The sequence below is a fragment of the Pseudonaja textilis genome, chromosome 3 (genome assembly GCF_049901715.1).
Source record: "Pseudonaja textilis isolate UNSWEBS1 chromosome 3, rPseTex1.2, whole genome shotgun sequence".
Classification (NCBI taxonomy): Eukaryota; Metazoa; Chordata; class Lepidosauria; order Squamata; family Elapidae; genus Pseudonaja; species Pseudonaja textilis.
In genome coordinates this window covers 9,654,532-9,676,253 of record NC_141992.1, presented here as the reverse complement: position 1 = coordinate 9,676,253, position 21,722 = coordinate 9,654,532, and the positions used below count along the sequence as shown (strand labels likewise).

General features: G+C 43.4%; 1 protein-coding gene across 2 annotated transcripts in view; it reads left to right on the top strand.

The window, feature by feature from the left end:
* Positions 1-21,722, top strand: part of SLCO4A1 (solute carrier organic anion transporter family member 4A1) — a 50,672-nt gene that overhangs the window by 8,550 nt on the left and 20,400 nt on the right. For both annotated transcript variants that reach the window (XM_087928906.1, XM_026697283.2), the window contains 2 exons: positions 18,620-19,613; positions 20,822-20,912. In XM_087928906.1, the coding sequence (XP_087785032.1) occupies positions 18,794-19,613; positions 20,822-20,912 (911 nt within the window). In that variant the 5' untranslated portion in view covers positions 18,620-18,793. The remainder of the gene's footprint in view (positions 1-18,619; positions 19,614-20,821; positions 20,913-21,722) is intronic.

The following is a 21,722-nucleotide window of genomic DNA, read 5'->3' as shown; positions in this document are numbered from 1 at the left end:
CGTGTTAATTACTTCAGTATGGTTTGTATTGTTTTTTTTTTAATTTATAATTATCTTCACTTTGGTTTTGGACTGCATTTCTTCCCTTCATAGACTGTTTTTGGAAGAGTTTGATCTCCAGCTGAGGATAATTGCACATTGCTGGCCAAGTTGGAGGCATTAAAGGGAATTTATTCTACTTTTGTGACTTTGTTATTTTTGTGTCACGCCCCGGGACATCACAGCCAGATTCACTTAATAACCATGTTACTAACAACAACCCTCAATGGGGAATCCAGATTCACTTAACAACTGCAGCAAGAAAAATGGAGCAAAATTCATTTAACATCTGTCTCACTTAGTAACAGAAATGTGGAACTCAATTTCGACCATAAGTTGAGGACTACCTGTACTTCATTAAACACTTTGGGTGAGAGATTGGGAAGAAGACAAGAAAGAAAAGGGAAGACTATAGATATGAGCAACCAAGGGATACCAAAAATTGTTCATGGCTTTGCTAAGAATTAGCAGCTTAGCCCAAGTGATGGAAAGGATAAAAGAAGAAATGCCAAATTTTCACAATGTACCTCCTCCATAACAACCTCACTAATAAAGGAGGGCTGGAAGATCCTATCACTGTTTCCAAGATTTTGGACGATTTAAGTCCTAAAACATCTAAAGAGCCACAAAGATGGTTAGAGGCCTGGAGACTAAAGATACTAAGAAGAACAGTTGCAGGAACTGGGTTTGTCCAGTCTAGTAAAAAGGAGGACTAGGGTTGTCATGATAGCAATGTTCCAGTATTTGAGGGGCTGCCACAGAGAGGAGGAAAGGGTGAAGCTATTTTCCAAAACACCTGAAGGCCAGACAAGGAATAATGGATGGAAGCTGATCAAGGAGAGATTCAACCTGGAAATAAGGAGAAATTTTCTGACAGTGAGAACAATCAACCAATGGAACAGAAGTTGCCTTCAGAAGTTGTGGGAGCTTCATCAAGAGGGCTTTCAAGAAGAGACTGGACAGCCATGTGTCAGAAATGGTGTAGGGTCTCCTGCTTGGGCAGGGGGTTGGACTTGATGACCTACAAGGTCCCTTCCAACTCTGTTATTCTATTCTATTCTCCAAAGCACCTGAAGGCAAGACAAGAAGCAATAGACGGGAACTAATCAAGGAGAGAAGCAACCTAGAACGAGGGAAAAATTCCCTAAGGGTGAGAACAATTAACCAGTGGAAATCATGGGTGCTCCATCACTGGAGGTTTTTAAGAAAAGACTGGACAGCCTTTTGTCTGCTTGAAGGGGGTTGGACTAGAAGACCTTCAATATCTCTTCTAACTCTGTTATTCTGTTACCTCTGTAAGACTTGGCACATTCACGTTTGCCCATCATTTTTTGGGTAGTCACACAACTGCAAAATGCAATACAGTTCTTCCCATGCTTATCAGTTAGCAAGATGTTCTGTTCTTTCTTCGCCTTCAAACTTTTTATTCCGAAAGTATTTTGTGTGGTTCTGATCAAACAATTCATTTTTCCCCCCACATCAATCCTTTTGTTCCAAATTGTTGCAGGCTTATCGTAGTTGTCTTTAGACAATAACTTCTGTAATGTGATCAGCGAAAAAGATATTTTTCTCATCAGGATCCCATGCACATCATTGTGATGTACAACACTGTGCAGTGGATCTGTGGATAAGTTCTCCAGGACTGGCTATTATTTTTTTAGCAGGCGGATTTTAGTGATTTACAGATTCTTACTTGAGGGGTGCCTGGCGCTCTCTGAACTTGGTTGTTTTCTTGCAGATGTTTCATTTACCATTGTACATAAATGGTGAGGAGGTTGGTAGTTTTAAATTTTCTGGGCACTTCTATCTCAGAGGACCTCTCATGGACTATGAATGCTAACATGCCTGTGAAGAAGACACAGAAGAGGCTGAACTTCCTGAGAAGGCTCAGGAAGATAAATCTTTCTCAGCGTCTACTTCCGTCCTACTATTGCAGCACCATTGAGAGTGTCCTGACATACGGCATTCTTGCATGGTAGGGGAGCAGCTCTGTAGCAGACAAAAAGGCTCTTCAGAGAATCATTAAAACTGCCCAGAATATCATCGGGCTCCAGCTACCAGCCCTGGATGACATCTTCACACCTCGCTGTTTAAGGAAGTCACACAACGTTCTCAGAGACTCTTCCCATCCTGCTTACAATCTTTATAAACTGTTGCCTTCTGGCAGAAGATGCAGAACAATTAAAACTCGGGCCACACGTTTTCTGAACAGTTTTTTTTTATCCCAGAGCTATAATTGCACTTAACAATGAATTTAAGGACCACCATCAGTGAGATGCTGGACAGTATCACTTGGTCCGTTGTGTGGGTGCTTGTGTGTTTTTAGGAGGCGGGGAATTTTGGTGGGTGGGGAGGTGTTTGGGGATTGTCATGTGTGTGTGTGCGTTGAGTCTGGTCTCTGAGTGTTATGTGTATACAGTGTATATACATACAATGACAATAAAGAATTCAGTTCAATTCAATTACCCAAACTAGTCACTTACACTGATGATGTTACCTATTCTGGCAATGAAATGTCTGCAAGAAAACAACCAAGCTCAGAAATCACCAAGGACCTCTCATTTCAACCCTGAGCTGCAAATATTCTCCTCTATTTACCAATCTTATTTGACAATGTCACCAGATCTGGGGCACTTCTAGCAGAGATCCTTGGTGGTTTTCAAGCTAATGTCTCACAGCCAGTGAAGAAATTGAAGCTGAAAGGTGGTTGAATAAAATCCTAAATTCAAAACCCGTGGGACGATCTCAAACCTGCCTTCTGTGCAAAGAGACCTACATAGATAGTTCTTAGAAGAGGTCTGCAAAGAAGAGGAGGGGATTTTAGAATCAAGAATAGAAATATAGGTGTTGATTTTGCCTTCCCTATTTTTTGTGAAGCACCATTTAGAGTACGGAAATACTTAGAAAGAAAGAAAAGCCAACCTTTTATTTGCCTTCTATGTTCTTCACTCTAATTTTGTTTCCCAGCAAAATCATTTTTCTCTTTTATAGTAAGTCATATAATATGTCTGGGAAAAAATCCAAGTTCAACTACAGAGCTCAAAAAAAAAAAAAAAAAGACTTTGAGCCAATTGGTATCTTTTAAGGTCAGTCTAAGAGGATAAAGATGATCTTGGTGTCAGTAGCAGAACATAAAAGGCCGCAATTCCTGCACCTCACAACTGTCTAGATTAGCAAATCAAACCACAGTGGCTCTCTTAACACAGGATGTTATAATCACAGAAGTACAACTCTTAAGCACAAAAGTGGGCCAATTCAATTCACAGCACACTGAACCCATTAGTAACTCAACACCGCTTTTGCTTAATCTACCACGTTATGGGAACATGGTTAATTGACACCAAGAGATTGGAGAGGAATGGAGGCATAAATTATATAATCATTGAGTCTGTCATCTGCATCTCTATAATTCTCTGGTTTGGTTCTGCAACCCAACAAGACAGACACAGACTTCAGAGAGTAATTAGGACTGCAGAAAAAAACAGTTACTACCAACCTTCCTTCCATGGTGGACCTGTATACTGCACGAGTCAAAAAGATGGCTGTGAAAATATTTACAGAATCCTCACATCCCGGACATAAACTGTTTCAACTCCTTCCCTCAAAACGCTATAGAGCACTCCACATCAGAACAACTAGACACAAGGACAGTTTTTCCCCCGAATGCCATCACTCTGCTAAACAAAGAATTCCCTCAACACTATTCAACTATTTACAAAGTCTGCACTATTAATCTTCTTATCCCTCCTTATCACCCATCCCCTCCCACCTGTGACTGCATGACTGCAACTTTGTCGCTTGTATCTTTACAATTTATATTGACTGTTTCCTAGTATGAGTTGATTGCTTATTTGTACCCAGGGTTGGGATTGTATCAGTTCGACCTATTCACTAGAACCAGTTGTTAACATACTAAGCAGTTTGGAGAACCAGTTATTAGAAGAAATTACTGGCCTAATCCTGTAAGGAAGGCAGGAAGGAAACATTCTGCAGTTGCTTATAGAAACTGCCTCTCCATTAACCCTTATTACATTTCTTGGCAGGACTAGACTTCCTGTCTCAGGAACTTCTCTGCAGTTTTTTTCCCCTCCTTTGCTGGTACTTTGCTTGTGTGGAGCGACCATTCAAAGTTACAATGGCACTGAAAAAAGTGACTTATGACCATTTTTCACACTTATACCTGTTTCAGCATCCCCACAGTCATGAGAAGCCAGGTGAGGAGATGTGTGCCTCGATGTGAGTGATATTGAGTTGGCCACGCCCAGCCAATAACATGACCACCAAGCCATGTCAACCCAGTCACATGACCACCAAGCCATGCCCACCAACTAAGCCATGCCCACAGAACCGGTTGTTAAAAAATGTGAATCCCATCCGTGCTTGAACCCTATAACTATCATTAAGTGTTGTACCTTATGATTCTTGACTCTTGACAAATGTATCTTTTCTTTTATGTACAGTGAGAGCATATGCACCAAAGACAAATTCCTTGTGTGTCCAATCACACTTGGCCAATAAAAAATTCTATTCTATTCTATTCTATTCTATTCTATTCTATTCTATTAAAAAGAGGAAGAAATAAATAAATATTGTCCTTAAAGGTCTCAATTCTGTGTATTCTGGAGTTAAAAGTGTCAACCAAAAAAGGAGAAGGATATGACCTCGCTTTTGTCTGCCTTCTCCCACCGCACCTCACCCCCAAATCTGGCACAAAGTTAATAGGGGTATTTACAGAAGCTTTTCATCGCCTCTTTCATGACGTTCTGCAATCGTTGATGGCAAATCTGATGACTAATCACAAACTTTTGCAGAATTTCCAGAAACTTTCCACTGTTGCCAACATCACAGATGTGATGCTCAGGTAGAACAAGTCCTTGAAGAAAACACACGAGGCAGCAGACATTTTTAATGTCAGTTTTACGCTAAATCTGGTGCATTCTCGTATTGACCCATGAAGATCACGGAATAACTGACAGTACCTCAAAAACACAGGAAGTGGGGACAGGCAGTTCCCTTGCCTGAGCAGGCACATTTTTTTTTCTTTAGTTGCATAAAGAACCTTTCAGCCATGATATATAGTTGTTTCTTGCCTTCGTATCCCATTTCTCCTCTGTTCCCCAACCATAGCAACTTCAAGATGGGTGGACTTCAACTTCCAGAATTCCCCAGCCAATATGTTGAATTCTGGGAATTCTGGGAGTTGAAGTCCACCCATCTTGAAGTTGCTATGGTTGGGGAACATTCATTGGGAAGCTCAAGGTCTAATTACTAAGTAATTGCTAATTATTAACCCTAATTATCTCTCCTCAAGAATCCTATAAAGAAAGTTGGGCTGAGAATGTGAGACTGGCATCTGAATCATCCAGGGATGGGATGCAAATATTTTTACTACCGGTTCTGTGGGTATGTCTCCTTCTCCTTCTCCTTCTCCTTCTCCTCCTCCTCCTCCTCCTCCTCCTCCCTCCTCCTCCTCTTCTTCTCCTTCTCCTTCCTCCTCCTCCTCCTCCTCCTCCTCCTCCTCCTCTTCTTCTCCTTCTCCTTCATCCTCCTCCTCCTCCTTCTCCTCCTCCTCCTCCTCCTCCTCCTTCTCCTCCTCCTCCTTCTCAGCAACCACCTCCCCCTGCCCTGCACAGTCCATTTTTTTGCCCCCTTGGCCTCAGGGAAGCCTCCTGAGAGGCCGTTTTTGCTCCCAGGAGGCTTCCCTGAGACCCAGGAGGCCAAAAATGGAACATGGGAAGGGGGGTGGGGGGCGCAGTTGGAGCCATAAAGGGAGTTTTGAACTATTAGCTGACTGTGTTAGCTCTGCGCCTTCCCCCGGGTCATCACAAATATGTAGAGGAAGCATCAACTGAGGGCCCTTCAGTCGGATCTGCAGAATGGTCTCAGTTTCATGGCCTCCGAAACTCTTTTGAAGGATTTGCAATTTCCCAGGAAACTTATTCCCCAGCCTGCCCTTGGGGACAGCTGCCCCTGCCAACTTAGAGAGCTGATTTGTTAATGGCCCGTCCTTTTCTCCTGGCAGGAAATAAGCTGAAACTGGTGCCAAGACATTCGGCCCTAGAATGGTAACACGATCTTCCCTTTTTCGCCGTTTATCTTGGAAAGAAATGGCATTTCCATTGGATCATGTTTTATTTTTTTTATTTTTTTGTTCTTTGGACCAGGGAATTATTTCCGAGCTCTAAAATCTTCCTGCACTTGGTGTCTTTCATATTAGTTCAAATGAGTTCTTGGAATGCTGTCATACAATAGGTGAGGGTATGGTTTCACACCCCGTTGTGTGTTGTCTAATCTGACCGGTTTTGATTTTCAAGGCAGGAGCCCTGTTCACACAAAATACGGTCCTGTAGTTAAAGGATATAATGATTTTCTGAACTTATCTCACTGTCCAGGTTTGCACAATACACTGAGTTATAAACTGATAGCTTGATGCCAGCTTACTTTCAAGACCACCTCCTTCCATCAGAATTGATTCCTTGAATACATACAGTGTATCGGAATTTCATTCTAATATGTGCTATTGTGTATATGAGTGGTATGGTGGCCTAGAGGTGGAGCTCTCACAATCAGGAGGCTGTGAGTTCAATCCTAGGTAGAGGCAGATATTTCTCTCTCTGGACACAATGTGAATATATCTGCTGAAAAAAACTCCACATCGGTGACAAGAAGGGCATCCGGCCAATAAACACTCAGTTCCATTCAGTTGCCCAGACTCCACCCTGCATGGGGTCATTAAAAGAAGATGATATGCCACTGTGTATACAGGAAAATGACAATAAATGTTATTCAATTCAAACATGCTGGGGAAAAATTGTTTTTGATTCCCCATTTTCTGAGGTTAGGGGCCTGAGGCAAAGAAGAGATGAAACAATCCGTTTTCTGGATCTATCCTATGCATTCAAACTAAAAGAACCAAATGGGTTCAGTTCACACAACATGTAAAGCCATGCATGCAAAAGAAAACAGCAACAATGAACCAGGGTTATCGCTAACCAAGGTCAAGACGTTGTGCAAATGTTTCACTTCACAAATCTTGTGCAAAACTTTCAGCCTGCTGCTGATATATGTAGCAAAAAAAAATGTTCCCCATTCTTGTACTTAGCAAGATATCCTTTTTTCTGTTTCTTTTTTTTGTGGGAAATCTTAGCGTGATTTTAGGGAGAAAACCTATGAGTGATTTGAATAGTCAGACACTGTCCTCAAATAATAACCAGTTAATTCCAAAAACAAAATGAAATGGAGGAGAAAATGAAGGAAGGAAAGAAGGAAGGAAGGAAGGAAGGAAGGAAGGAAGGAAGGAAGGAAGGAAGGAAGGAAGGAAGGAGAAAAAGAAAGAAAAAAGACGGAAGGAGGGAGGAAGGAAGGAAGGAAATATCACAAGTTAAACACATTTAGTGACTAAGATTACAAACATTCATCTCAGCTTCTCTTATCCACAAACAAATCTATACAGTATCATCAATTCAGTCCTGATGTCTAAAAGTATGATCACTAAAAGTACCATTAAGTATTTCTGTGTACAATATTATTTATTAAAGGACGATTATTGAACTTCCAAGTGTGTAAAAAGGTTTCTCGAAGCAAAGTGAAGGAGAAGAGCGGGGTGGTGTTGGTGGAAATATCACCCCAGTGGTCTTTTGCTTCCACGAAATGTGGCGCCCTCCCTTTTCAACCTGCTTTGCTTTTTCCTTAAAACCATAACTGACTGTTGTGTTGATGGATGCAGATGTAAAACTTCCATTTAGAGCCTGAATTGATTCCTGTGGAATCAAGCCACGAATGGATTTTGAGTCCTTTGCTACTGGCTGCCAAAAGGCTCTAGTGAAGCATGAATGGGAAAGCATTTGAAGACCAGCTTCTCATTTGAGGTTCTACTTATCTAGGGCATTAATGATAGATCATGACCGGGGACGAGAGCTACTAGATCCGTTTCACTGATGCTTTTAGTGGTTCCTGAAATCCTTTAATCTCTTTTCAGGCATGCTTTTATCTTTTCTTTTCTTTTCTAATTGGAGGATTGGTGGCTTAGAGTGGCACGATGGCACTATTATTTGAAATAAATTGCTTTACGGTTCGTAGAAATGCCTTAACACCAAGGGTGGGATTCAAAAATCCCAGCAACCTGTTCTCTGCCCAGTTGCTGGGTGGTCATGGCCATGGTGGGTGTGGCCTACTGGAACTTCCGGGAGGGCCATTTTTTTGCCTTCCCCCCAAAGTCCGGAGGCTTCCCTCAGGCCTCTGGGAGGGTGAAAATAGCCTCCCCTGGGCTACAGAGGCCCTCTGGAAGCTGGAAACAAGCCTGTTTCTGGACTTCCAGAACTTCTAGGAGCACTGTTTTTTGCCCTGCAAGAGTCCCTGCACTTACCTGCATCCAAAATGGGCTGCGTGGAGCAGAGGTGGTGAATTCAGCAGGTTCTGACCAGTTCTGGAGAACCGGTAGTGGAAATTTTGAGTAGTTCAGAGAACCGGCAAATACCCACTCTGATTGGCCCTGCCCCCACCTATGCTCTGCCTCCCATTGAGTCCCAGCTGATTGGCTGGGTCTCCTTTGATTGCCCTGTACAGGAGAAGGGAGCTGGAAAGCAGGTTAGTGGGGTGGGGAGGGAATAGAGATTTTACAGCATCCTTCCCCTGCCATGCCCACCAAGCCACACCCACAGAACCGGTAGTAAAAAAATTTGAGTCCCACTACTGGCGTGGAGATTCCTGGGAGGGGAGGGGCAGGGTGGGCGGGGCCAGCCGGTTGGTTCAACTACTGGTTCAGTGAACCAAATGTAACTTTAACATCCGGTTCGTCCAAACCGGCTGAATCTCCCCCTGTTTAACACGGTGATAAGGCCATTAATGAAGGGATAATACAAGTAGTTCTTGATTTAAAATAGTTGGTTGAGTGACCGTTCAAAGTTACAACACCACTGAATTTTTTTTTCATACTTATGACCGTAGCAGCATCCCCATGGTCACGTGATAAGAAATTCAGGTGCTTGGTAATTGACTCATACTCATGTAATCCTCTTTTGCAATCTTCTGATGAGCAAAGTCAATGGTCAAAGGTCATAAAAAGGGGCAAAAGGTCAAAGGTCAAAGTCAACTGTGCCAAAGGTCATAAAATGGGGTGAAACTCACTTAACAAATGTTTCACTTAGCAACATAAATGTTGGGCTCAATTGGGATTGAAAGTTGAGGACTACCTGTACTTAAATAAAAATTTTGCTTATTACAAGTGTCCCTAATCTGTGAGCCACAGCCCACTTCCAGGCTAATTGCCAATCACTGATGCTGTTACCTAGTTGAGTAATGAAATGTCTGCAAGAAAACACCCAAGCTCAGAGAGTACCAAGGACCCCACCGTTGTTGTCCTCTTCCTCCTCCTCTTCCTCTCCACAAACACCTTTCTCTTCTAGCACTGATGATGTTACCTATTTTGGATAACAAAACGTCTGCAAGAAACATCCAAATTCAGAGAGCACCAGGGACCCCACTGTCCTATGTCAGGATTCCAGAAAAACCCAACTCCAATTAAAAACTCATACATTTTATCCTTTTATTAGAGTAGTTATACTGGCACATCTGGGAAAACCCAAATCTGAGAGTTCTGGGTTTTTCCTTAATAGTTCAAAAGTCAAAACCCAATCCCTGCACCCATCAGTCCATCACATGGTCCAATCACCAACCGTCCCAACTTGAGACATCCCTTCAAACACTTCTCCTCCAGGTGCAGGAATAACATGACCTTGACCAAAAAGAAGAATGTTATTATGTCTAACTACCAACACTCTAAATATCTCCCCCTCCTACTTTCCCAGAGATAGGAATGTGGCAGCAATGGAAGCTTCTGGTACTAATATGGCTTCCAAAGCTGACATCCTCCTCTTTCTCCTTCTCCTTCTCTTTTTCCTTCTCCTTCCCCTTCTCCTTCTCCTTCCCCTTCTCCCTCTCCCTCTCCTTCTCCCTCTTCTCCTCCACTCCATAAACACCTTTATCTTCTAGCACTGATGATGTTACCTAGTTTGGGTAATGAAACATCTGCAAGAAAACAACCAAGCTCAGAGACCACCAAGGACCCTTCATGTCAATCCCAAGCTACAAATATTCTCCTTTATTAATATCTCATTTTTTGAACTGAATGAGGTCATGGCAATTTTTGCAGCTGAATTAACTGAGTGGATTTTGATGTTCCACTTTATCCAACGTGAATGTTATCTGCCACTTCTGAAGGAAAAAAAAACCCTGGCACTGGGATCGTAATGGTTCTGCCTTTCTCATCTCCATTTCAACTTCTCTTTCACGCTGCCTCATCGTTAGCCGTTTTAATAAGATTTCTCTCAATGATCCCCTTCTCCTCAAACGTTATCCTGTGAATAGTGGAACGATTACCATAAGCCAAAAGATAAAAGTGTAAATTGGATTCACCCAATTTAAACTCTTAACTATTCCTTGAGATGTTGTAAACTTCCTTTCTGACATCCTACGTCACACCGAGCATAATGAGGACTTAGAGAAGGAGGTATGAAGTTTCCACAGAGGCAAATTAAACATGGTTGGATATTAGTCATACATTTTTGAGTGATTTTACATCTGACAAAAGTAGATCCACAATCGATCAATCAAACAGAACAGAGGTCTATTCTATTCTCTGTTCTTAGAACTTGGAGGTCTTTTAGTCCAACCACTCCTCAAGCAGAAGACTGTCAGCGTTCCAGCAACCTTCCTCCATTCCACCCAATAATTCCGAGACAGACATCTTCTCAAAGGTTCCTTTTATTTGGATAGTAACTGGCATAACTGGGGAAACCCGAATCTGAAAGTTCTGGGCTTCCTTACAATAAGTAAAAACTACGAAATCCATCCCCCGCACCCATCATCACATCACATGGCCCAATCACCATCCGTCCCCAGTTAAGACTTGCTCTCACTTATGTGCAAAAACAACCTGACCTTGAATCAGAAAAAGAATGTTATTATGTCTAACTAGATATACTCCAGTGTGGGAGCATCTGATCTCAATATGGCTTCCAAAGTTGACACCTGTACCATTTCAGACAAGTGACTGTCCAATCTCTTTTTAAAAATCTCCAGTGATGAAGCACCCACAACAGTGGTGGGATTCAAACATTATTTTAATACCGGTTCTGTGGGAGTGGCTTGGTTTGGTGGGTGTGGCTTGGTGGGCGTGGCAGGGAAAGGATACTGCAAAAAAACCCATTCCCTTCCCACACCACTAACCTGCTTTCCAGCTCCGTTCTCCTGTTCAGGGCAACAAAAAAAGACCCAGCTGGTCATCTGGGAGTCAGAAGGCAGAGAATAGATGGAGGCGGGGCCAGTCAGAGGTAGTTTTTGCTGGTTCTCCAAACTATTCAAAATTTCCACTAATGGTTCTCCAGAGCTGGTCAGAACCTGCTGAATACCACCTCTGACCCACAACTTCTGGAGTCAAGCTGTTCCACTGGTTAATTGTCCTCACCGTTAATTTCAGGTTGCTTCTCTCCTTGAATAGTTTCTCTCCATTGTTTCTTGTCTTGCCTTCTGATGCTTCGTAAAATAAGTTGATCCCCTCGTCTTTGTGGCAGCCCCTCAAATACTGGAATGCCCCTATCATGTCCTTCCTAGTCCTTCTTTTCTCTGGACTAGCCAAATTCTTCAACTGTTCTTCATATGTTTTTGTCTGCAGGCTTTTAATCTTTTAATCTTAGCTGCTCTCCTCTGCACTTTTTCCAAAGTCTCGACATCCTCTTTGTAACGTGGTGACCAAAACTGGATTCATTTTATTCAAGTATAAAGGAAGATTTGTTGGGTTTTCCAGGAAATAAACTATGCCAATTCTGAATAGGAATCCGCCCTCAAGAGATAATTTTTCATGGAATCCTGCCATTTCTGTGATAGTCTTACAGAATGGTCTGTGTAGATTCTGTATAATTCATAATGCTAAAAGTTTTGCATGTTTCATAAGCTTGCGCTAATTACTCAGAGCATTCCTTCTGGACTAATATATATATTTAGCTTTCTAATGCATCCTTCAGTTTTCAAATGACTTTTTGATTTTTTAAAAAAATATTTATTTACCTATTGAAAACATTTCTATATCACTTCCCTGTAAAGAAAGACATCAAATATTTTTCAGATTGTAATTTGTTCGATACTGTTATTTATCACTGTAAAAAACTAGATTTTTTTGAATACAAATACAGAATGAAACCCAAAATTTCTGTTCCTAATTGAGAAATGTGTGGTGGATTTTGCTTCATTTTATGACCTTTCTTGCCACATTTGTTAAGTGATTCCCTGCAGTTGTTCAGTTAGTAACCCGGTTGTTAAGTGAATCTGGCTTCCCCCATGGGCTTTGCTTGTCAGAAGGTTGCAAAAAGGGATCACATGATCCCAGGACAGTACAACCATCATAAATATGAGACAATTACCAAGAGCCTGAATTTTGATCATGCGATCATGGGAATGCTGCAACGGCCATAAGTATGAAAAAATGGTCATATAAGTCCCTTTTTTTCAGCGTCGTCGTAACTTTGAATGGTCACTAAATGAACCGTTGTTCGTCAAGGAATAGCTGTGCCTATAGAATCAGAACATTCTCTTAAAGTAAGGTTTTTCTGTTCTCTAAATCTGAAAAAGGGTCCGGGATTCGTAGTCCTTTATTCCCAGCGATACAATAAGTCGTGAAATGCAATTTGTTCTAGTTCCTCTTTTGCCAAGTTTCCATTTTGCCTCTTAAGAGGAAAGTGAAATGCCTCAACTGAGAACGTCCTTGGCTTCAGAGCTATTTCCCATGGGAGTTGTCCTGTTTCGGAGCAGAATTAATGAAACACTCGCTACAGAATAAACTTGCACAGCAGTCCTACTTCTTATCATTAGTTGCTTCTAATTGGATTATGTGTTACTGTTCTGACCCGGCTCCCCAAACGCGACAAACCCTCTGAAGTTAACTCAAGGATTCTTTTATTAGGAGCTCCAGCAGCCCCAGCAAAACGTTTCTCTCTCAAAGCAGGCTAACAAGTCCATCCATTCGAAAGATAAATAGTTGTCTGCCACATCTATTCATCTCCACCCCCTGCCTTTTATCCCCAGAGCTAGGATGGGGCTTCGCTAGCAGCAATGGCTCTTCTATCCCAAGGACCGGCCCATAGATTTCCACTGCTCTCCTCTCCTCTGCCTTCTTCACATCCCCACCCTGGACCCAGCTGTTCCTCCTCTTCCTCATCAGCCACCTCCAGACCTGTTGGCTCTTCATCTGAGAACTGATGGACAGCCCAGACTATGCCTCTCTCTCTCTCTCTGTCTCTCTGTCTCTGTCTCTCTCTCTCTCTCTCTCTCTCTTTTCCCCCTCGGACCTCTCAGGTTGCCTTGATGCTGACTCCTGATACCCACACCTCCTCATCACCATCTGATTCGGATGCTGGAGGAGCCGGTGGCCGACAGGCCACAACAGTTACTTGGATATTTGGATCGTCTCCATTGTTCATATCTTGATGGTTGCTGGCTAGGGAATTCTGGGAGTGGAAGCCCACACATCTTAATGTGTCACATAAGCCAGGCAAGAAATAATGGATGGAAACTGAACAAGGAAAGATTCAACCTGGAAATAAAGAGAAACTTTCTGACAGGGAGAACAATCAACCCATGGAACAGCTTGTCCTTGGAAGTTCTGGGAGCACCATCACTGGAGACCTTCAAGAAGAGATTGGACTGCCATTTGTCAGAAATGGGGTAGGGTCTCCCGCTTGGGTGGGTGGGTGGGGGGTTGGACTAGATGACCTACAAGGTCCCTTCCAACTCTGATTATCTGTTTTATTTTTATCTGATGTGTGTATGCCAAAATACAGAATAACAGAGGAGGGGGGGGACTTTGGAGGTCTTCTGGTTCAACAAACAGCTTGACCAGGAGATCTTATACCATTCGGTGGACAAATGGCTGTCCAGTCTCTTTTTGAAAACCTCCAGTGATAGAGCCCCCACAATGTCTGGAGGGAAGCTATTCCATTAATTAGTTGTTCTCAGTGCCAAGAAATTTCTCCTTAATTCTAGTTTGGATCTCCTGTCTTTGATAAGCCTCCCTCTAGTGCAGGGGTCTCCAACCTTGACAACTTTAAGACTTGTTGAGGAACTCTGGGAGTTGAAGTCCACAAGTCTTAAAGTTGCCAAGGTTGGAGACCCCTGCTCTCGTGTGTCTCACCCTGCCCTCAGGTGCTTTGGGGAACAGTTTGACCCCCTCTTCTTGGTAGCAGCCCCCTCCAATATTGGAACCAGTGGTGGGATTCAAAAAACTTTTACTACCGGTTCTGTGGGTGTGGCTTGATGAGTGTGGCTTGGTGGGTATGGCAGAGGAAGGATACTGTAAAATCTCCTTTCGCTCTCCCCTCCTAGGGGAAGATTACTGCAAAATTCCCCCTTCCCTTCCCACCCCACTAACCTGCTTTCCAGCTCCGTTCTCCTGTGCAGGGCAACAAAAGGAGACCCAGCCAATCAGCTGGGACCTGGGATGCAGAGAATAGATGGGGGCGGGGCCAGTCAGAGGTGGTATTTGCTGGTTTTCTTGTCTTGCCTTCTGAGGCTTTGGAAAATAAGTTGATCCCCCCCTCTTTGTGGCAGCCCCTCAAATCCTGGAATATTCCTCTGAATACACTGCTGTAACACTGCTATCATGCTACCGCTCGTCCTTCGCTTCATTAGACTAAACATACCCAGTTCCCTTACTCATTCATCGGATGGTTTAGTCTCCAGTCCTCTATAATCACCTTTGTTGCTCCTCTCTGTACTCTTTCTAGAGTCTCAACATATTTTTTGCATCATAGTGGCCAGAACTGCATGCGGTATTTCCATGTGTGGTAATCACACTTTTGTCGTAACATTTTCAGAATTCTCCGCAAGGATGTAGGCTGGGATTTGGGGAATTTCCATTCCAATTCAATTCAATCCAAGACCACCAGGTTTGGAGGAAGCCCAGGTCAAGTTGCAACTAGTCAAAGATGGCTAGATTGTCCAGTTACGTATATATACAGTGACATTTATTTACAACCATAAATTGAGGTTACCTAATGTCATAAATGCCAATCTCTGGAAGGATGTCAATTGCAGGCTGTTGTACAGAGGGCCATGGTGCTCTCATGCCTGCCCTAAAAAAAAATATTGGAAAATATAAAATCTCTTTCAGCATTTGCTCCCGTCTGCAATTCAACTCAGTGTCCACTGGGAGAAAAGGCTTTTAGGGAATATCTAGGATCAAACACAGATTCAGATTCAGAGAGTTGGAAGGGACCTTATAGATCATCTAGTCCAACCCCCCACCCACCCAAGCAAGAGACCCTACACCATTTCTGACAGATGGCAGTCCAATCTCTTCTTGAAAGCTTCCAGGGATGAAGCTCACACAACTTCTGAAGGCAAGTCACTGTCAGAAAATTTCTCCTTGTTACTAGGTTGAATATCTCCTTGATCAGTTTCCATCCATTATTCCTTGTCTGGCCTTCAGGTGCTTTGGAAGATAGCTTGACCCCTTCCTCCTCTCTGTGGCAGTCCCTCAAATATTGGAAGACTGCTATCCTGTCTCCCCTGGTCCTTCTCTTCACTAGACTAGCCATGCCCAGATCCTGCAACCATTTTTCGTATGTTTTAGTCTCCAGTCCCCTAATCATCCTGGTTGCTCTTCTCTGCACTTTTTCTATAGTCTCAACATCTTTTTTATAGCGTGGTGACCAAAACTGAATGCAGTACGCTAGGTGTGGTCTTACTAAGGTTTTATAGGGGAGCTTCTGATGCCACACAGATTGTGAAGTTTCATCAAGGTTCTCTTCTCAATATCCTAATGGACGAAGGCAAATTCAGTTCCTTACAGCAGATCAATTATTACTGGGTAGCCCTGTTCAAACACAACCCTTCATTAAGTCATGAACTGGGTTAGTATGTCAGTGGACTTTTGAATTTTAGCTTCAAAGTCCTTAGGACAGTTTGGTACTGATTAAGCCCGCATCTTTCACCAAAGGCTGAAAGATTTAGGATAGTAAGGCCTCTCTAAACACCTTATAATGGTTTATTTTCTACTTTTCACCCCTGGTCATGACAAGGGGTGACATGATAAGAGCCTTCCAATATTTTAGGGGCTGTCACAGAGAAGAGAGGGTTGACCTATTCTCCAAAGCATCAGAGGGCAGGAGAAGAAATAATGTGTGGGAGTTTATCAAAGAGAGATCCTAACCTAGAATTGAGGAGAAACTTCCTGACATGACTAGAATAACAGAGTTGGAAGGGACCTTGGAGGTCTTCTAGTCCAACCCCCTGCTTAGGCAGGAAATCCTATCCCATTTGAGACAAATGGTTATCCAATCTCTTCTTGAAAAACTCAATGATGGAGCAACCACAACTCCAGGAAGCAAGTTGTTCCACTGATTAATTGTTCTAACTGTCAGGAAATTTCTCCTTCGTTCTAAGTTGCTTCTCTCCTTGATTAGTTTCCACCCGTTGCTTCTTGTCCTGCCCTCTCATGCTTGGGAAATAGTTTGACCCCCCACTTCTTTGTGATTCCTTAGATGTTGGAATTCTTGCTGTCATGTCTCCCCTAGTCCTTGTTTTCATTAGACTAGACATACCCAATTCCAGCCACCATTCTTCATATGTTTTAGCCTCCAGTCCCCTAATCATCTTTGTTGCTCTTCTCTGGATTCTTTCTAGAGTCTCAACATTTTTTTTTACATAGTGGCAATCAAAACTGGATGCGGTGTTCCAAGTGTGGCCTTACCAAGGCATTATAAAGTGGTATTAATACTTCATGTTGAGAACAATTAATCAGTGAAATGACTTGCCTCCAGAAAGTTGTGGGTGCTCGATCACTGGAGGTTTCCCAGAAGAAACTGGACAGCCATTTGTATGGAATGGTATAAGTTCTCCTGCTTGAGCAGGGGGTTGGACTAGAAGACCTCCAAGGCCCCTTCCAACTCTCTTATTTTGTATTCTGTTCTATTGTATTCTGATTCTTTTTTCACCCTCTCAGAGAACAAAACCAAAAGATGGAGTTGACAACTTCTCAACCTCCTTTATAGAGGTTGGGAGATTCCAGAAAATGGCTGCTGTCCAAATGACTAAGTGGTCTCGATACAGCACTGCTGACGTGAAAGAATTGGCCATGATAGCAGATGACCGGAACAGTCAATCAAAATGTCAGCATTCCAGCAAACCTCCATTCCAATCAGTAACTCCGAGACAATCATAGTCTCAAAAGTACCTTTATTAGAATAGCACCTGGCAAATTTGTGGAATCTCGAAACTAAAAGTTTCCTAGACTTCCCACAATATCCCAAACTACAATCCATCCTTTTTTTCCCCATCATCACATCACCTGGACCAATCATGATCCATCCCAGTGTAAGATCCTTTTTCTCTACTGCGCCACACTTAAAAACCTTGAACTAAGAAAAGCATTTTATTTTGTCTACTTAGAACTACTCAATTAAAATCACCTCCCTCCCATTTTCTCGGGCTATCTGGCAGTGTGGAATATGACTTCCAAAGCTGACACCAAAAGCCATAAAGATATTATTTTGACTCATTCTTTAGACCGTGTTTCGGATGACGGAAATGGATACGATTACTTGTTTACTCATGTCATCAAAAAAGGGCTCAGACACAGTCAGGGTCCAAAGTACGTCATGTGTTCAAGCAGAACTGGGCCACCAGAGGGCTGGCCTGAACATGCTATGATTTCTGTATAATAAACAGGAATGCTACTTAGAACCTTTCGGACCTCAGGGACCACTAAATTCATAACTTTAAATCCTGTGGACCAGGGGTGGAATTTCAAATTTTTAACAACTGGTTCTGTGGGCGTGGCTTAGGTGGTGAGTGTGGCTTGGTGGTCAGAGACATTTCTGAGACATTTCTGAAGTCTAGTCCTGCCAAGAATGTAATAAGGGTTAACGGAGAGGCAGTTTCTGTAAGCAACACCAGAATGTTTCCTTCCTGCCTTCCTTACAGGATTAGGCCAGTAATTTCTTCTAACAACGGGTTCTCCAAACTGCTTAGAATGCTAACAACCGGTTCTAGCGAATAGGTGCGAACTGGTAGAATCCCACCCCTGCTGTGGACCACTAATATAATTTTTTAAAAAAGATAAGTAGTATGTAGTGTAATATAAAAAATGCAAATAATTTTTCTGCAGACCACCAACATTTTCTCATGAACCACCAGTGGTCCACAGACCACTAGTTGTTGACCACTGACTTTGAACATAGAATCATAGGGATGGAAGGTCTTCTGGTTCAACCCCTTGTTCAAACTGAAAAACCCCATACCGTCCCAGCCAAATGGCTGCCCAGATTATTCTTGAAAGCCTCTAGTGATGGAGCACCCACAACTTCTGGAGGTAAACTTTTCCATTGATTAATTGTTCCCATTGTCAGGAAATTTCTCCTCAATTCTAGTTTGGATCTCTCCCTGACAAGCTTCCATCTGTTATTTCTTGTCCTGTCCTTTGGTGCTTTGGAGAAGAAGTCAATCCTCTCTTCTGTGTGACGGTCCCTCAAGAACTGGGAGACTTATTCTGATATTTTACTGATTTTTCTTATTTTCTTTTTCCCCCCAGAATGAAGTGTTTCAGGATCTCTCCTTGGTCCACCTATTAATTTATCTATTTCCCACAAAATCCCTTCTTCTGAAGACCAAGACTTCAGCCCACAACCACAAGGATCCAAGCCAGCTTGAGGAAGGACAAGAGTGACAGAGAGAGACATCTGAGAACATCAACTGACCCTGTGTGATGGAAGTGTCTCACAAGATGGTGGGAGAAAATGGTTTCCACTGCACCCACAAGCTTATTTTTTCCAATGCACCCAATTCCGCGGAGAACAGTCCTCCTTTCGATAGCCCCAGTCCCCAGGAATCCTGCCCCACTCCTTTGAGCAATGGGACATTCTACTCCAACACCAACAGTCCTTCGGATTCCTGCATGAAGCCTCTCTGTGAGGCGACATCCCCCAACGAAAATGGGTTCAACGGCGGCATTAAATACATCTCCACGGAGCGGGAGGTCCTGGTGTGTGGGTGGGGAGACTTCACCCCAAGTTGTTTACAGTTTTTCAACACCCCCAAAGGAGTTCTCTTCTTCCTGTGTGTGGCTTCCTTCTTGCAAGGCATGACCGTCAACGGCTTTGTTAACACCGTCATTACATCGATCGAACGGCGCTTCGACCTCCAGAGCTACCAAAGCGGGTTGATTGCCAGTTCCTACGACATCGCGGCCTGTGTGTGTTTGACGTTTGTCAGTTACTTTGGGGGCAACGGGCATAAACCGCGGTGGCTGGGCTGGGGAGTTTTGATCATGGGGATTGGCTCCCTCATTTTCGCCCTGCCTCACTTCACCACCAGCCAATACGAAGTCCATTTTTCAGAGGAGATTGGCACGTGCTCCTCCAATCAAAGCGTGTGGTGCTCAGAAAGTGTCTCCACCCTCTCTAATTATCAGTTTGTCTTCATGCTTGGTCAGTTTCTACATGGGATTGGAGCAACGCCGCTCTACACCCTTGGGGTGACCTACCTGGATGAAAACGTCAAGTCCAACTATTCTCCTGTGTATATTGGTAAGTCCTGCGGTCTACAGAATGATGGAATGAGTAGGATGACATCATCCAACATATTTTATTTTTTATTTATCAAATCTGTATGCTGCCCATCTGAATCAGACAGTCCTCACTGAACAAGAGAAGAAACCTCAGCAGAGGTTCTCCAGTTGATGGCCACTGGCTGTGGCGTGGCTTGGTGGCTGTAACTTGGTGGTGTGGCTTGGTGGGCGTGGCAGGGGAAGGATACTGTAAAATCCCCATTCCCTCCCCATCCCACTAACCTGCTTTCCAGCTCCGTTCTCCTGTGCAGGGCAACAAAAGAAGACCCAGCCAGTCAGCTGGGATTCAGGAGGCAGAGAATAGATGGGGGTGGGGCCAACCAGAGGTGGTATTTACCAGTTCCCCGAACTACTCAAAATTTACACTACTGGTTCTCCAGAACCTGTCAGAACTGGCTGAATACCACCTCTGGAATGAATCCTCAGGATCATGTGTTCCAATCTTTACATTGTCCAAGAGATTGGATGAGAGCAAAAGTCTCCAAACCTGGCAACTTGTGGACTTCAACTCCCAGAAATCCCCAGTAAGATATGATGGCTGGGGAATTCTGGGAGTTGAAGTCCACAAGTCTTAAAGTTGCCAAATTTGGAGACCCCTGGATTAGATTGCCAGTTGAATCCCTTTCAACTTAATCACTGAACAAAACTTGGGGAAGTTTATAAGTTCCGGCAGTGGGTTTATAAGAATTCGTCACGGCCACCTCACCACAGCCAACTCATCACAGCCAACTCACTGCAGGAAAACATGCTACAACCATCTCACCATAGGACAACTTGCTATAGGACAAGAGTTACACTAATATCAAATAAATTATGGGATCGAATCTTTAAAGAAAGGATGCAAAAGGGGGAGCAGAATGAAATGTGAATGGCAAAAATTAAAATATTTTTTATTTATTTTCAATAATTAAATAGAATTGCTAAATTGTCCTGCAGCAAGTTATCACACAGTGAGTTAGCTGTGGTGGGTTGGCTGTGGTGAGTTGGCTGTGGTGGGTTGTCCGTGGTGGGTTGGCTGTGGTGAGTTGGCTGTGGTGAGTTGGCTGGGGCAAGTTGTCCCATTCTCCCCGCAGTGGCCTTCTTTGCCCCAATTTGAGCCTGAGCAAACACCAACATCTTCCATGTTGAACTTTGGCCAATATCATAGTTATCTCTTTCTCTTTTCAGCTGTTTTCTACACCGCTGCCATATTGGGCCCAGCAGCCGGCTACTTGGTTGGAGGCATCTTTCTCAATATTTACACTGAAATTGGGAGACAGTAAGTTCCTGGCTCCTTTTCTCTTCCCTTCCATCAACCCTTCCAAAATTCCCAGGGAACTTTCTGCCCCTCTCTTGATATGCTTCTGTCAGGTAGAATCAAAGCCAGTATCAACAGGGATGTAGCTTCAATAAATGTCAGCATTTTCAGAGAGGTATTTCAAGTAAGATATTCCGGTGTAAATCTGGATGTCCAGACACTATGCAAGTCCAAGCATCTTCTAGCCCCATGATGGTGAACCTATTGCACGCGTGCCACAGATGGAACGCAGCCATTTGTGCCGGCATGTCAGCTGCAGACAAACTTACCTCATTGTGCATGTGTGCACCTCACAGCTGATTTTTGGCTTGCTTGGGGCCTTTTTCAGCCTCTCAGAGGCTTGAGGAAAGCCTTTGCAGGCCGAAAAGTAGACCCGTTTCATCACTTCCTGTATTTCCGGAAATACTGGAAGTGGTGAAACAGGCCCATTTTTCAGCCTGCAAAGCCTGTAGAAGGTTTCCTCAAGCCTCTGGGAGGCCGAAAAAGGCCTCAAATGGGCCAAAAATCAGCTGGGAGGCTCAGTGCAGGTAAGGGGGCAGTGTGGGGGGATTGCACGTGCATGCACAGGGGGCAGGGTTGTGTGTGTGCATTGCCTTCTGGGTGCAGGCATGTGAGCATGCCCGCGCGCAAGCACGCACACAGTTTTTAGCAAAGGAACTCAAAAAGGTTAGCCACCACTGTTTTAGGCAGTGTTTCTCAACATTAACATTTGAAGATGAGTGGACGTCAACTTCCAGAAATCCCTAACCAGCACAGTTGGCTAGGGAATTC